Source organism: Castor canadensis, chromosome 19 (assembly GCF_047511655.1).
Source record: "Castor canadensis chromosome 19, mCasCan1.hap1v2, whole genome shotgun sequence".
Classification (NCBI taxonomy): domain Eukaryota; kingdom Metazoa; phylum Chordata; class Mammalia; order Rodentia; family Castoridae; genus Castor; species Castor canadensis.
In genome coordinates, this window is record NC_133404.1 from 29,981,391 (window position 1) to 29,997,559 (window position 16,169).

The 16,169-nt window shown below is 47.2% G+C and overlaps 1 protein-coding gene across 5 annotated transcripts in view; it reads left to right on the forward strand.

Annotated features, from left to right (window-relative positions):
- Positions 1-16,169, forward strand: part of Adamts17 (ADAM metallopeptidase with thrombospondin type 1 motif 17) — a 333,323-nt gene that overhangs the window by 48,403 nt on the left and 268,751 nt on the right. For all 5 annotated transcript variants that reach the window (XM_074061615.1, XM_074061617.1, XM_074061614.1 and 2 more), the window contains exon 4: positions 7,705-7,877. In XM_074061615.1, coding sequence (XP_073917716.1) covers positions 7,705-7,877 — 173 coding nt within the window. The remainder of the gene's footprint in view (positions 1-7,704; positions 7,878-16,169) is intronic.

Consider the following 16,169-nt stretch of genomic DNA (forward strand, 5'->3'; position numbering starts at 1 on the left):
CACACACACAGCCCCACCAAGTGTCCCAAGTTTAAATGCAATATAGTTTCAGTAAGTTTTTTGGCTTTCAGGTGTAATTTGGTTGTTCTCTCATCAAAGGTAGGGAGAAAAAGAAAAAAAAGCGTCTGGAGACCGTTCTGAGAGTGGTATCTTCAACTGTGTCTTGCTTGCCTGCTGCTCTCAGCCTGTAGCTGGCGGTGTTATTTATGCAGATCTCTGGGGTGAACTTAGCACTCACCTGGTCCCACAGGCTTTGTTTGCTCAGAGTTCTCCTGTGCGGGAGCCTCTGCTACAGGCTTTCCCCTTTCCAAGCACTGGGAAAGGTGCCACTGCCCCGCGTTGTCAGGCCTGCGTGTTTATTTACAGTTCATGTGGGAGGTGGGTCTTCCCCCCTCTCCTGTGCAGTTTTCCTCCCACTGCCACTTTCAGAAGCTTTCCTGCTCCTGCTTACTGGGTGGTGCTGCTGCTCCTGCCAGCCGCCATGTTTGTTTACAGTTCACGTGGGAAGTGGGTCTTCCCTCCTCTCACAAGCGTCCCCGCTCCTGGTTGCTGGCGCGCCCCGCTCCAGCCAGAGCCTCTCCGGCCCGCCCGGCTCGTTTATTTACAGTCCCGGGAAGGATTCCTTTCCCCCAGTCTTCAGCGCTCAGGGCGCCCCACCCTCTTTCCAGCGTGTCTTAACTGTTCTTATTGCTTAGTACTCAGTTTCTCTTTTTTTCCCAGGTGGCGGTCAGTCTGTCCAGGGGGCTATGCTGCTCTGGCCCAGGCTTGTCTGTGGGGCTACCGCGGTACCCCGAAGCTCACCTGGTCCGCGTCTTCCCAAGCCGTATGGGCGCCGGCCACTGGCAGCCCCGGGGGCCTCCTCGGTTCTCCGTTTAACGTAAATGGAGATTCTCTGCGCCGGCTGGAGATGTGGAGGAGTCAAAGTTATGCCTTTTCTCGGTGATTATGCCTGCAAAGTGTGTCTCCAGCGTCTCTCCAAGATTTCACTATAGGAGGGTCGCTTTCTGCTTCCTACCTCTAGCCGCCATCTTGGAATCTCTCATTCTCTTTAATGAATGTCATTGGAATTTTGATGGGAATTGCATTAAACATGTAGATTACTTTAGGGAGTATAGACATTTTTACTATGTTGATTCTACCAATCCATGAGCATGGGAGATCTCTCCACTTTCTATAGTCTTCCTCAATCTCTTTCTTCAGAAGTTTATAGTTTTCCTTGTAGAGGTCATTCACATCTTTTGTTAGGTTTACACCTAGGTATACACCGTAATATAAATTGGGGATCCCTCCTTGTATTCTGTTATAGCACTGTCTGTGCTTTCTTGTTTGCACTTGTTTATAATTTTGCATTGGTCTATTTACTGGGTCAGTGTCTGTTGCTTCTTGATGACACCTGTGTATGGCAGTGCCTAGCATTCGTGGGTCGTCAGTAGGTATTTGTTGACTGAATATCTTAAAACTTCTCTCATGGGCATGGTTCCTGCCTGCCTGGTGTCCACATGGCTGTGACCTTGGGTGGAACAGTCCCTGGGCTCAACCCAGCTCTGCCACCCCTGGCCCTGCTACCTTCCAGGGTGCAGGTGAGGATCACAACTCCCGCCTAGTGACCGAATGATTTCAGACTCCAGAGTCATCAGTTGTTCATTTGGAATGTTAACCGCACACAGAAAAAAAAATTATTTTCCACCTTTCTTTGTAAGGAATTTACATGGAAAAAAAGATGACTTTTATAAAATCGACTTGACCTTGGGGGAAGTTACTTAAAGAATTCATACTTGGAGAGCAAAACTTATTCTGCCCCCCCCCCTTTTTTTTTTTTTGCACACACACACAAAAAATGAAGTCCATTACTTTTCAAGGATGTTGGATTTATGCAGCTGCCAAGGCTTCACCTGCCTAGGGACTCAGCTGGATACATGGAGTTATTGTTCCCGGTCAAAAAAGGTGGTTTTCTATTAAGCTGAAGCTTTGCTTCAGCTAAAAGAAAAAAAAATGGATCAGAAAGTTGTTTTTTGCACCTAACAATTTTACTGGAGAATACAGGGTTTGTAAGAGAGTGTGTGTGTGTGTGTGTGTGTGTCTGTCTGTCTGTGTGCTTGAGACGCACAGCTGACATCAGAAAGTTGTTTTTTGGACCTAACAATTGTACTGGAGAATACAGGGTTTGTAAGAGAGTGTGTGTGTGTCTGTCTGTCTGTGTACTTGAGACGCACAGCTGAACACCCACCACCCATTCAGGGCTTGGCTCAGATCACCCACTCCAGCACTTATCCTGTGTTGACTCTGACCTGTAAGATTTTTCCCTGGTTCTTGGATGGGGCAGGAATAGGTTGTCAAGAAATCTGTGGCAAGCAAGGTGGGGCGATTCATGCCTTGTAATTCTAATTACTCAGTTGATGGAGATTGGGAGGATTGAGGTTGGAGGCCAGCAGGCAAAAGGTTAGTGAAACCTCATCTCAATAAACAGGTTGGGTGTGAGGGTTCATGTCTGTAGCCCCCACTACTGGGAGGTGTAGACAGGAAGATTGTGGTTCAAGGTTGGCCCTGTGAACAAAAATGTGAGACCCCATCAAAAAAAATAACTGAAGCCAAAAAAAAGGCTGGAGGCATAGTTTAAGGGGGTAGAGCATCTGCCTAGCAAGTGTGAGGCCTCAAGTTCAAAGCCTAGTACTACCAAGAAAAAAAAAATCTGTGGCACATGCTGACACTCATTTCCATCATGGGCACCCTATTGATTGGCTTCTGTTAAATGCTGACTTAGAATACACACTGACACTCCTGTCTGTGGCATTGTTGTGTCCGAGTCATAGTGGAGTCTGGAAGAGGGCAGGGAGACAGGAGGCCAAAACCCAAGCATGGGAACCGGAGGCCTTCTGTTAGGTGTCATCTTCAAAGTCACCAAGGTTGTAGTCCGGGTGGACATGCAGTTCTCCCACTTCCCCTCCTGGACGCGTTTCCATTCCATTGTGAGCTCCTTATCTTAGGGAAGTCAGTGACAAAACACTGAGGCTCCTAGACATGCAGGAGAACCTCACACTGTTTTCACATGGTGGCTTTGGTGCCCTGAACAAAGACTACTGTGGCCAGCGGGAGAGAACAGGGTCAATACCCAGAAAAGCCAGCTGTGGTAGCCTTTGGTCTGTTCCTGGGGAGAAGGACTCACATCCGTCTGTTTTCCATCTTGGTGAAGACATTTGATTTTCATTCTTCCCGCCTATGCAAAGAGCCAATGGCGTTTCATGGTTTAAATAGCTGATTTCATGTGTCGTCATGTTCGATGTTCTTCACGTTATGTGATTAAATCCCCACCCAAAAGGTCGGGTTGTGACAGTAGGTGCTGAGATTTATAGCCATCACCCAACTCTTTTGAAACTGTTGTTTTTATTTTAGTTCTAGTTTATTCTCTTGTGAGTGTGAGTCCTTAAGAGAGAAAGATTATTTCATGGCCCCTGCCCACCAGGCCCTGTGGCAGATGCCAGGTGGCTTGTGAGTGTCTAGGCATGGGTTTCTGGCAGGTGAGTATGTGACAGTCCCTTAGGATGCATAAAAGCAAGCAGGCTTTCTGTGGGGTTCTGGGGCAGGCAGGCAACATTTTCAAATGAGCATTTAGGCTTTGTTGGTTAACAGCAGTAGAAATGTCATGGCTTGGGTAGAAGTCCAAGCAGAAGTAAGATTTGGGTGTGTATGAATGTGAGCCCATGTGACTCATTCCCCATGTCTACCCTAAGAGGTGGAGAGTCGGCATAGCCTGGTGTTATAGATGAGGAAGCTTGCCCATGGGTAGCCTGCAGGTCCAGGGTCAGGGTCTGACCGCTCTGTGCTTCATCAGTGCCAGGTGCTTCCCCTCCCTCTCTCCCTCTCACACTCTTTCTCCTTCTCCCTCCCCCCACCACATGGTGGTCCATGTACTGGAGCAGGTTTACTCTGGTCAGCGCAGTCCCCAAGTCTGTGTTGCAAGATGAGAATGAGGACAGGTAGCCTTCCTCTTATGACGAGTGAGTTCTCTGCGTCTCACTACAGTGGTACTGAGGGGTTCTGATGGATTCCCTTGCCCTGCCCACAGAGGTACCAGAGAAAATCTGAGGTCTGTGTGGCTGAGGCCATATCTGGTTCTAGAGTTCTCCCAGACACTCAGGGCTCTGAGTGTCTGGATGTCTACTACTTCACGTGTCAGTGAGAGACTGTGTTCTTGTATCTGGCCTGGGAGTATTGACATGGAAAGGTCTGTGGTCGACCTCAAGTTTAAGGTAATTGTGTACCCTCCCTTAGTTAATTCTGCCAGTATGTTACTATCTCTACTTAGCTCCTGGTGGTGGCATTGACCTGAAGTGCCCTCTGCCTGTCCACTTGGGATGCCAGTGCCCTTTGACACCTGCCTCTGTCCCCTCCACCCCATTTGTTTTTTCTGCCTCTCATTTGTTTCTACTCTGGGGAAAGGCCTGTTTTTCCTGTGCTTTGGCCCCCAGTGCACCTGGAGGCCATCCCTGGAAATGGCTAGTAGAATTAGAGACACAGACAGGAGGATCTTGCATAGAGAAAGAGGGATTTCACATTAAATAGTTTGTGATTTGTGTTTTTCCCTAGAAAACACCTGAAAACTGATTTGTCATTTGCAATGCAGGGATGGAACCCAGGACCTCCGGCATGTAGGCAGCAGACAGTCCACCACTGAGCCATACCTCAGCCCCATACCACCTTGTTTTAAAGTAAACAACTGTCTGTTCCTATTAGAGCTCAATAATTCATAATTAGATTTTTTTTGCCAACAACAAATCTAGTAACTACAGTGACCTTTATGTATTTCTCAGCATTTTTTACATTCCCCAAACATTTAGAATAAGTTAAAATTTTATGTTGTCTTTGCCTTTCTCGCTTCCTTATCAGGTTCTAGAAGAATCTAGGGTGTTTTATAGAGATGCATAAATTCTGCTGTAATGGATCACTAGAGCAAAGGGAAAATAAATATTCTCCGATCTCCCAAGTCAGTCAAAACCAGCTCCAGCCCCTGACTGTAGTCACAGGAAGGACCCCTGGTGGGTGTGACAGCTGGAGATGGCCTGGGGCCTGACCTGGCTGTTGATGTGTCCTTATCCACAGTGTAAGGGCCACCCCTCTTGTTCCCATGGTGGCTGGGGACAGCTGATCTAGAGCAGACTTTGGAGAGCTCTCCAACTTGTCACTCACCTACCGACCCAGTGGGGGATCCGGTGCTGGCGTTCTCTTCTTCATTTTCAGTGTGCTTTGAGGCCTGTGTGCGTTGGCATCTGTGAGATCTTGATTAGGGAATAGTTATGCAGCTTAGGGATTTAAAGATGAAGCTGTGTTGTGATTTTTTTCTCCTGGAGGGAAAGGCATGGGTGCCATAGCAATGGCTGTAGAGCTCTACTGGTGGAGTGGTTGATGAGAGCAAGGAGCCGGGGCGGGGGGGGGGGGGGGTTCCCTCCACCTGCAGTGCTGCACCCCCCAAGAAGGACACCTACATGGGAAGGGAATGCACAGCCATGATGTCATACATGCGTACGTATAGGTACATATCCACATGTCATGTATCTGTGTCTACATGTGTATCTGTATGTATCTACTCACAAAAAGTTAGGGATTTTGAGACTGGGTAGGTTAGTGGGAGTTTGGATAATGGGTACCAACATATAGTTTGATAGTAAGAGTTCTGGCGTTTTTCATTTGTTCTGGTGGTTCTGGGGTTTGAACACAAAGCCTCTTGCTTGCTGGGCAAGTGCGCTACCACTTGAGCCATGCCCCAGCCCTTTTTTGCTTTAGTTATTTGCTGGATAAGGCCTCAGACCTTGATCTCCTACCTGTGCCTCCCACTAGCTAGGATAAAATATGTCTACTGCCATGCCCACCTTGTTTGTTGAAATGGGGTCTCGCTAACTTTTTTGCCAAGACTGGCCTCAGCTATGATCCTCCTGATCTCTGCCTCTTCCCGAGTAGCTGGGAAGTGCATTGTTCCTATCTGGTGTTCACAGATAATCTGGTTGGTGAATGTGGTCTGTAGATTTCAACCAAGGGACTCATTCGTTGTGCCCATACACAAAGGCAATGACATCCACCTTTTGTCTTCGACCCTTCCATCCCCCATTTCACTGTTGAGGCTCAGAGGGCTGGACAGGAGGGGGGCCTGGCTTTGTGGGAGGAGGGAGCCATTCTGCAGGGCTGGCAAGACATTCATACTCACCTCTTTCATTTTTCATTTTTTGATCAGTCAGATGGCATATCCACCCCGTTAGCTTTCTGTTTTATTATTTAACAATTTAAAAATAACTTCTGTGTTTTTCTCAAACTCAATGATATTTCTTTAAATAAATAAAAGTACTTCTTGCTCCTTGCTCATTGTCCTCATTTGGAAAACATAGAGGGATAAAAGGAAAATCAACCCCCACATACCATTAACATTTAGTTCTTCCTTATAGTTAATTAACTTTTTTCTTTGAAAGTACTTGTGCATATTCTTGTGCATATTGTGTTTTTACAAAGTTGGGATCTTAACTGTATGTATGGATTTTTAATCTGTGTCTCTGTAACAGTCTTCAGATGGGATTTTCGTGCCCAGGTACACCTTATAGCCCTGGGCTTTCCCCACGCTTTTGTATCTTGCCTGCTCCCAGCTCCTCATGAGAGGAGCACAAATGGCACATTCTAGTTGATAAGCTATGGTCTCTAGGTCAGGTGAGTGCACTGTAGGTCTCTTTGCTTCTGGAATGATTGGTTGTTTTACAAAGGCTGTGGTGCACACTTGGATGGTGTTTTACTGCATGTACGTGAGGCAGAGAGGCATCTGTGTGGCTACTTAACTGCCAAAATAAAAATCATAATTATTACTATAAAGAGCTGCCTTGCTAGTCACATGAGGACTCTGCGTGTGCATGCCCTTCAGATGGATGTGTTGTGTTGGTCAGGGCTGTTTCCATGTACAAAGCCTGTGTGTCCTCACACAGTGGCTTTGAGTGCTCAGGTGTGGGCTCTTCAAGTGAGCCCAGTCACTGTTTATCAAAGATCTTACAGAGAAGCAGTTTATCTAAAAAGCCAACAGGAATTCTACACATCTCTAATGACCTTGCCTGTTGTGAGGAAAGAGCAAACCCACAACTTAGCCTGGTGTGGGTCCTAGAGTTTTTTCTGATTATGTTTTTTTTACTTCTTTTGCATACCTCTTTTTCTATGTTTCTCAATAATGCTTTTATGCCTGTCATCACTTGTGGCTCTCAGTTGATGACTCTTGTATGGTTGCTGGCTTGCCAGGCTCCCAGGGAATGTCCTGTCCACATCCCAGCCTCTGCTTCCTTGGTCCCAGCTGTCATTGCAGGAGGGGGAATGCACCTGTCATCCACCTTCTCCAGTTCAGTCCATTGCCTGAGAGGCTTTCAGCTCCAACCCCTGTGGCAGGTTTCCTTCCCTCCTTCCTCTGTGCCGGGACCTCTGTGTTCCTCTGAAGGGGCAGCCATGTCTTTTCTGATACCAGCCCCACTCACCTCCATTGTGAGGGTGGGTGGGGGAGCCCCATTTGATGTGTGGCTTCCCCTGCTCTTTCCCTTCTGCCCAGTAAATGGCTGCCCTAGCTGGTGAACCGTGGAAGTCCATTGGTGCCACCTGAGACTGACCATTCTCTTGGGGCAGCTCCTTTTGCAGTGTATTTTTAGAAATCAGTAAATCAAGGACCGTGCAAATGTCTCCATCATTTTCTAGAAAAGAAGAAGCCCAGAAAGGGCAGGCCGTCAAGGGACTGGAGGGAGCGGAGGAACGCCATCCGGCTTACCAACGAGCACACAGTGGAGACCCTGGTGGTCGCCGACGCCGACATGGTGCAGTACCACGGGGCAGAGGCCGCCCAGAGGTTCATCCTCACCGTCATGAACATGGTGAGTCTGGAGCCAGGGATACAAATGCAGAGAAGAGCTAGTCCTTTCCTTTGAAGACAGTAGAATATCAGACAAGGCAGCATCTCTGTTACCATAGAAAGGTCTACTGGGATTACCGGAGTTCAGGCAGAGGACCCACTGTGGTCATCCTGCAGCAAGGCAACACTGGATTAGAGAGGAAGTGCCGCCATTCTACTTCCTGTCTCTCTGAATGTGACTGCTCCAGGCACTTCATCAGAGTGGAAGCATTCAGCAACTGGCTTATCTCACGTGGCATGATGTCCTCAAGGCTCATCCATGTTGTTGCCTGTGTCAGAATGGCCTTCCTTTAAGGCTGAATAATACTCCATTGCATGTTTAATGCATCATGTTTAGTTGTGTGCAGCCACTGGCGCACATTTGAGTTGCTTCTATCTTTTGGTTAATGCTATGGTTGGAACATTTGTCCCCAGGATTCACACGTTGGAAACTTAATCCACAAGTCCGTATGTCGATGGTTTTTGGAGGGTGGGGACTAACTAGGACTAGATGAGGCCGTGAGGGTGGGGCCCTTAGGATGTCATTAGTGGCTTTATAAGAAGATTGTACCTTGTTGTGTGATGCCCTCCACCACGCTATGTGTGATACACAGAAGACCTTCCCCAAATGCCAAGTGGATGTCAGTGCCATGTTCTTAGGCTTCCAAGCCTTCAGAAGTATGAGCTAAATAAACCTCTGCTCTTTATAAATTACCCAAGCTGTGGTATAGCAAGCTATTTAGTAAGCTATTTTGAACAATGCTGTTATGAACATGGGTGTGTGGATATCTATTTACACCCCTGCTTCCAGTTCTGGTATATACCCAGAAATGGAACTGCTGTTGTTTGTGGCACTGGTTTCTCAGAACAGTTTTGGAGGTCTTCATTTGTACAAACTCAGGTCTCCCCAGGAGCTGGCTGATGGTGGGCCATAGTGTCTTCCTAGAGGGAACCTGAGAGGAGACTGGTGAGTCTGGCTCTGTACCAGCCTCTTCCATCTGCAGATAATTCCAGCTTGTTATTTTAAAAAAGTTATCTAGTGTACAAGTGTAATGAATAAACACTCATTACATCAGCTAATGTAGTCATAAGGCAAACCTTCTGCATTGATATTTGCTTTTATAACTTCCCCAGGCAGGCACAGCTCTTCTGTCACAGGTGAGGGTGGGGATGGTTCATGGAAACACCCCTACCTCCCACCCCACATGGGCTGTAAAGGCAGAAAGATAGGGGACTGAGCAGTTCTGTTCTTTGTTTTCAATTTGGCACCCTTCACTCCTCTTCTGCTGCTTGTTCTGGGCTGTCAGAAGCTTACAGTTCTGCTGTCGAAAGCAGATCTGAGGCCAGCCACGTTACATTTTGATTTTGGTGTTTCCTGAGGAGGCCCACTGCTTAATAAGGGTGGTCCTGCTGTGTGACCAGCCTGGCGTGAAGACACTTTCCCTGTGGTCACTGTACCTGTGATTTTTGGGCTGACCAAGGCCAAAAGTCAAGGAAAGTAGAGTACCTAAGACCCTCTCTCCCTAAACACACACTGATGGCATCTCTCTTCACAGCTCTTTCCTACCATGCTAGCTGCTGTCACTGCTCAGTACATTGGAAACCAGGTGGCCTTCAGACATGATGCCTTGTTAGGAACAAGACCAGCCCTCCCCACTCCCCACCTCACTTCTTCAGTCCCCTAAATCTCACGTTAGGAAATTCAAAGATCTCACTCCTGCCTGTGGTGATTCTCAGAGCAGGTGGGATAATGTGGAAGAAGGGAAGGGCCCACGGCTGGAACAGGAGCCCTGTGATTAGACAAGCCCTCCAGGAGCAGTGAGCAGGAACAGGGTGCCAGCGAGCCCATTTGTCTCCTCCAGAGAGTTCTCTGGGGCTTCGTGATTGAAGTGGCTCAAGTTCCTTAGCCTTCCAGATTTGGAAGAAAATCTGCTGGTAGTGGTTGCCAGTTATCCCAACGCATTTTTGGCCAGGCTGTAGGAAATAGCACCCCCAGTGCCCGTGGCTGGTGTCCACTCGCTTCCTGCCTTTCCAGTTGTGTTTCTTTAGGTATGTGTCCTGCTCACCTGTGTGTGCTGCCCTGGTGCCCACGGAGGAGCCCGGATAAGCCTTGTTCACAAGAGAGACAACCCTGTGTTGACAACATGTCCTCAGCAGGGAGACTTCAGCATTACGGGTTTGCTCAGGTTTCCCAGAGTTTCACAGTTGCCATGTGTTAAGACCAGCATCAGTCAGGGGCCTGATGAGTGGCAGGGCCAGTGTACAGAGCCAGTGAGTATATAGCAGGGCAAGAACTCCAACCCAGGGGTGAGGGGTCCCTGTGTCACCTTGTTCAGGCACATCCAGATCCATCTTTTCTTTTCTTTCCCTCTCCACCCTGGACTGACTGCCATTGTTTTTGGTCTTGATAGCTGCTGGGTTTCTTACTTCCATTTTCATTCCCTCTTGAAGCCTTGCTACAGAATGACCAGCAATGTCTTCTTCCAGCAAAGGACTTTCTCACTCAGTCCTCTGTGACTTCCCCTTGCAGCTGAAGGAGAAGTCCTCATTTCTGGGTCTTTCTGGGCTGTGTGATGAGGCCTGTCCGCTCCTCCTGTATCCCACTCTCTTCCCCATCTCAGCGTTGATCTCCACTGTATATGAGCACCCCAAGCTCCTCTCTGATTCAAGGTCTTTGTCAGGAGAGCTCTACTCCTCGCAGAGTGAGGTCTGCTATCTTTTAGGACTCTGTAATTGTCCCCTCAGAGGGTCCCTCTTTGCTGACTCATGTGAAGAGACCCACCCTGATGTTTTTATCATGGCAGTCTACTTTTGATGTGGTTGTCTCTATCAGGATTTGTAATTCCATACTTCTATGGTTTTGCAAAAATCTCTTGCTGCAGAGTTTCTTGATGCTGTTGAAGTTAGATTAGTATAAAATTAAATAGTGTTAATAACTTTAATTAAAAATAATCACTATAGTAACCCCAAAGAAAATAGCTACATGTTATACACAAAAGACAATGAAAACGGAATTAGAAAGTATTGTTATAAAAATTGATATAAAATGCAGGGAATAAAGTACAAAAAGTTATAAGGCATATAGCAAATAAAATAACAAAATGCAGAAGTAAAATAGACAAGCTGGACCTCATTAAGAGGTCCACATCAATGGATATTGCCAGTAGAGTAAAAAGACGGCCCACAGAGTGGGAGAAAATATTTACAAATCACATACTGAATAATATCCAGAATATGTAGAGAACTCCAGTAACCCAAGAACAGCAAAACAAACAACTTGATTTAGAGATGGATGCAGGACTTGTGTAGACCTTTTTTCAAAGGATACACACAAATGGCCAATAACTACATGACAAGATGTTCACCAGTAATCATGGGGAAAATGAAGCCAGAGCCGTGAGGATGATACTTCATGGCTAAAAGAATGGCTATTACAGATAAACACAAACACCCACAAAATGCTGGAGATAACCGAGGTGGCGCGGGTTCAGAGAAATGGAAACCCTGTCACTGTGATGGCAATGTAAGCTGTCCAGCTGCTGGGGGACAACAGCAGGTTACTCAAAAAAAAAAAATTACCATATGACCCAGCAGTTCCACCTTGGAGCAAACACCCCAAAGAGTTGAAAAGCAAGGGTGCGCATAAATAGTGCTGTACACATGTTAATAGCAGTGTTATTCACAGTAGCCAAAAGGTGGAGGCAACCCAAGTACCCACTGATAGAGGATTTAGACAAAATAGGGCTTGTGCATGCAAAGCACAAGGGTATTCAGCCTTCAAAAGGAGGAAATGCTACAACCTTGAGGACAGACATTGTGCTGTGTGAAATGGGCCAGTTACAAAAGGACACACGCTGTATGATTCCGTTTAGGTTTGGTACCGTTACGGAAGGTCAAAGGCAGAGTGAGGTGGTGATTGCCAGTGGCTGAGGTTAGGGGAAGTGGTGTTAGTGTTTAATAGGGACAGAGTTTCTGTTTTGCAAATGAGGAAGGTTTGGGAGGTGGATGGTGGTGATGGTTGTGTAACCATGTGAATGTGTTTAAATGGCCTCTGAACTGAATACTTGACATTGTAAAAGCTGTTTGATGTTATGCATATTTACAACAACTTAAAAGACCTGTCCTATTTATAATCTGTCATTCTAGTATCTGTGAGCTCATATGTCTACACCTTCTCTATTATTTAATCAGTGTCTACACACTGGTCCAGAAATAGTTGTGGAGTCCATGAATGCATGAATGAGGGACTGTGGCCATGCACCACTCAACATCTTTTGCAAACCACTAAGCACTGAAGTCAGTTAATGAGTGCAGGCATTACCTTTTTAATTCCTTGATTAATTTACTTCTGAAAAGACTTTTGTATTTCAGGTACACCACAGGGATGTATACGGTGTAGTACACTGATAGAAAGCCTTCTCCATAAAGGTAATTTATATTTACCTACCCCACACAGCAGGTGGGGTGGGCAGGTGCCTGGCCAGTCCTTCTCAGTGCACATCTCGCCTTTCAAGGAGGATGGTAGAGGACAGAGAAGCAGATACAAGCTTGGTGAGGAGGTGTATGGAGAAAATGCCTACAGTGGCTTCCCAGCCACACCATCTTTTGACAGACTTCACACTGACAGAGGAGAGGAGGGCTGCTGTAGTCATTTCTAGGGACTTGTGAAGCAAAGGAGAGGTACCAAGGCAAACTAGCAGCATGCAGAGTGGGCTTGTTTTTCAACAGGACTTTTGCGAACCCCAAAGCAGGATGCTGGCTCTTGTGTCCATCTTGGGTCCACTCCATAAGGGATGTTGATGATAAGCACAGAACCTGGATCTGGGATAACTGAAGTAGGAAAGGAACCCTGTGTTTGGATGGATTGAGGGAAGTGTCCAGGACCAAAACGGAAGCTCAAATTTTAGGAAAGGCTGAGGGGAGGTCAGGCAGCAAGAGAGGTCAAGGCCAAGGGCAGGCCAGGAACAAGGGCTAGTCATGCACCATTGGATGCTGACACTGGACTCCTGCTGCCATGTCACTGACCTGAGAATGTCTCACGACTGCCTCTGGTCCCTCCTCCAGAAGTTAAATCCCTAGGGAGAATTTAGTGCACAGGCTGCTGGAAAGGCAGAGTGAGGTTATACTCCTTTTGGCTTCTGCAGTGAGGAAAGGGCCCTGTCCTTTTCCAATGCTAGCCCGATGATGGGACTCTTCCCCAGTGAAAGTAGCAGTGGGTGCCGTTACCCTTCTTCCCCACAAAAAAATGAAGAGGAAAAAGAAACTCAAAACCCCACCAAAGTGTCTAGCCACTGCAAAAGCTAGGCCATAAAAGTTTGACACAAATGCCACATGACTCTAGAACTCCATTCTGCGTGTGTACAGAAGCAGACTTGAGCAGGGTCTCACAGAGATGTTTGTATACCCATGTCCATGGCGACATTTTTTTCCAGTAGTCAAAAGGTGGAAGCCACAAAGTGTCTGTTGATGGATGAGTGGGTGATGTTTGTGACATACATACAATGGAATATTATTCAGCCTTAAAAGGAGGGAAACTCTGACACATGTTACAGATGACCCTACACAAAAGAACAAATACTGAATGACTTATCTGTGGCACCTAGAGTTGTCAAATTTATTGAGAGAGAAAATAGCACCGTGGTTGTCGCGGACTGGGGAGTGGACAATGAGTGGGTGTTTAATGAGTAAAGAGTTCATTAAAATTAGTGTTTAATGAGTACGAAGTTCAGGTTTTGCAAGATGAAAAAGTTCTGGAGATGGTGACAATGGTTGCAAGCCACATGAATGTCCTTAACGCCAATGAACTGCACATTCTAAAATGGCAGAGGTGGTTTTTATGTTATATTGATTTTACCACAAAAATAGAAAAAGATGCATTGATTCCATTCAGCTGTATTTATTGCCACTCAGCATGAGCTAGGGACTCTTCTACCTTCTTCTGGGATAGAGCGAGAACCATGCCAAGATTTCGCTTTCATGGAGCTCAGGCAAAGGAACGACAGTGTTAGGGTTTGGCTAGAAAGTACCCCCTCACCCCCCAAGGCCTACCTGCTGAAGGCCTGGTCCTCAGCTGGTGGCATTATTGAGGGGTGGTTAGGCCATGAGTCAATTATCCCACTGATGAGTTCATAGCTGAATGGGGTGTAGGTGCGTCAGTCTACTTGCAGGAAGTAGACCACTTAGGCCATGCCTTTGATGGTTATGTGTTGACCCTGGACCCTCCCTCTTGCTCTGTCTCTTCTTCCCAGCTGCCTGAGCTGAGGAGCTCTGCTCTGTCACAGCTGCTCCTCCATGATGCTCTGCCTTGCCTCAGGTCCAAAGCAATAGAGCCAGCTGACTGTGGACTGAAGCCATGAGCCAAAATAAGCCTTTCTTCGTTTATGTTGTTTTTCTCAGGTGTTTTATCATAGTAACAAAAAGCTAACTAACATGGTATTCAACAGAAATCAGTGAGAAGGAAGATAAGAGTATAGTAACTGTTGTGCAAAATCAAGTCATGTCCAGTGACTGAGGTGGCCAGGGTTTCCTCTGTGAAGAGTGACCCTTCACTTACAGGGTGTGGTGCTAAGCTAACATGAGGAGACAGGATCAGACTGGTGCTAGAGATGGAGGACATTGAGCAGGCCCATCTCAGGCTGGTGTAGCAAGGTGAGAGAGGGACTTCCGTTAGTGTGTGGTGGGAGTTACTGGCAGGTTAAAGCAGAAGAGTGGCAGGTACTGATTTGTGTCTTAAAAGCTGCTTTGGTTGCTGAGATTGGGCTCAGTGACAGAGCACTTGTCTGGCATGCATGAGACCTTTGAGTTCCCTCACCAGCACTGCCAAAAAAAAAAAAAAAAATCTGTCAGCTCTTATCTGGGGGAATGGAGTCCTGCTCTGGCTCTGTGTGGCCCAGCAAACCTATGTAGAAGACTAGAATCTCTGAGACCTGCTTGTTTGGTGTCTGAGCTGGGTCCCCCTGCCCTGCCGCAGAGCAGTCTGGGCCAGGCTGCTATGGATTTTCCAAAGGTGCTATAGGACCTTTTTATATACATGACTTAATTCTCCTTGGCTGTGTGTGTGTGTGTGTGTGTGTGTGTGTGTATGTGTATGTGTATGTGTGTGTGTGGGGTCCTTGGATAACAACAGAGCAGGAATGTTTTAAAAGAATAAATTGAAGACAGAAGCAGATGGTGTGGACCCCAGAAGTCCTGGGTTTGGGCAGGCAAATTGGAAAACAGGGCCACCTGACAGAGTTTTGGTTGCTCGTAGCTTCCTTAACAACTGTGGAGTGGAATGAAATACCAAGACGTTCCAGGCAGACTGTGTTGGGAGGAAAAATGACATCAATTTCACTCAATTACCATATGAAACAGACAACAAGCCTATGTCTGGTGGCCCCTAAAAGTAGCAGCCTTAGAGCTCACACTGGTTCTCACACTCCAGTGGGGTCAGAAGCCTTGGAGGGCTTGGTCAACATAAGATGGACAGGCCATCACAGTCTCTGTTTCAGAGGGTCTGGGGTGGGCTCCAGGGAATGCATTTGCCACATGTGTCCAGGACCCCACTCCCTCTGAGGTACTGTGCTAAAGAGATAGGCCTCTCCTGTTTGGGGATATATGGTTACCGTGTGGGACTCTAGGGTCCCTGTGTAGCCTTGGGCAGGCTCTGGGTCACCCAGGTAGGTAGTGGCCTTGTGAAAATCCTGCCTGGCCTGGTGAGCTGCAACTTCCCATCTGCCCACCTGCTCCTTCTCTGGTCCCTGTCTTTGTTTTCCTACCCCACCATGTCCCCGTGTTACCTAGCTGAGGGAATTGCAGTGTGCATTTGGCAGTGGGTCAGCCTTCTCAGTCCCCAGACTGCCAAGGAAATGTGACAGAGGCAGCCAGGGCTATGAACAGTCACTGGGTCACGGCCAGAGCTGGACACTGGAGACAGAATTTCCAGGTAATTGGCTACACTGTTCCATGCCCAACCAGGTGGCTTCTCGATGACATGTGTCTGTTGCCTCTAGGACTTCTGAGCATGAATTTCCATGGGAAAAAGAGACAGGGGACTTGGTCACACATCTTTGAGGCTTGTACCTTGTGTTTGGTATTCATGGTTCATCTGGTTCGCCTGGCCTGGCGTGCGGATTGCTTGTGTGTCCACCCTGCCCTGTGTTCTGCTGAGCTTTGTCAGAGTGTGGTCAGCACACAGCAGGTGACAAAGTGCTTAGCTGTGGTGGTCAGGCTCTGATCCCTGTTCTCTTGGATTGGAGCTGTCTCGCTACAAGGGGAAATACCTTCCTGTGGGCTT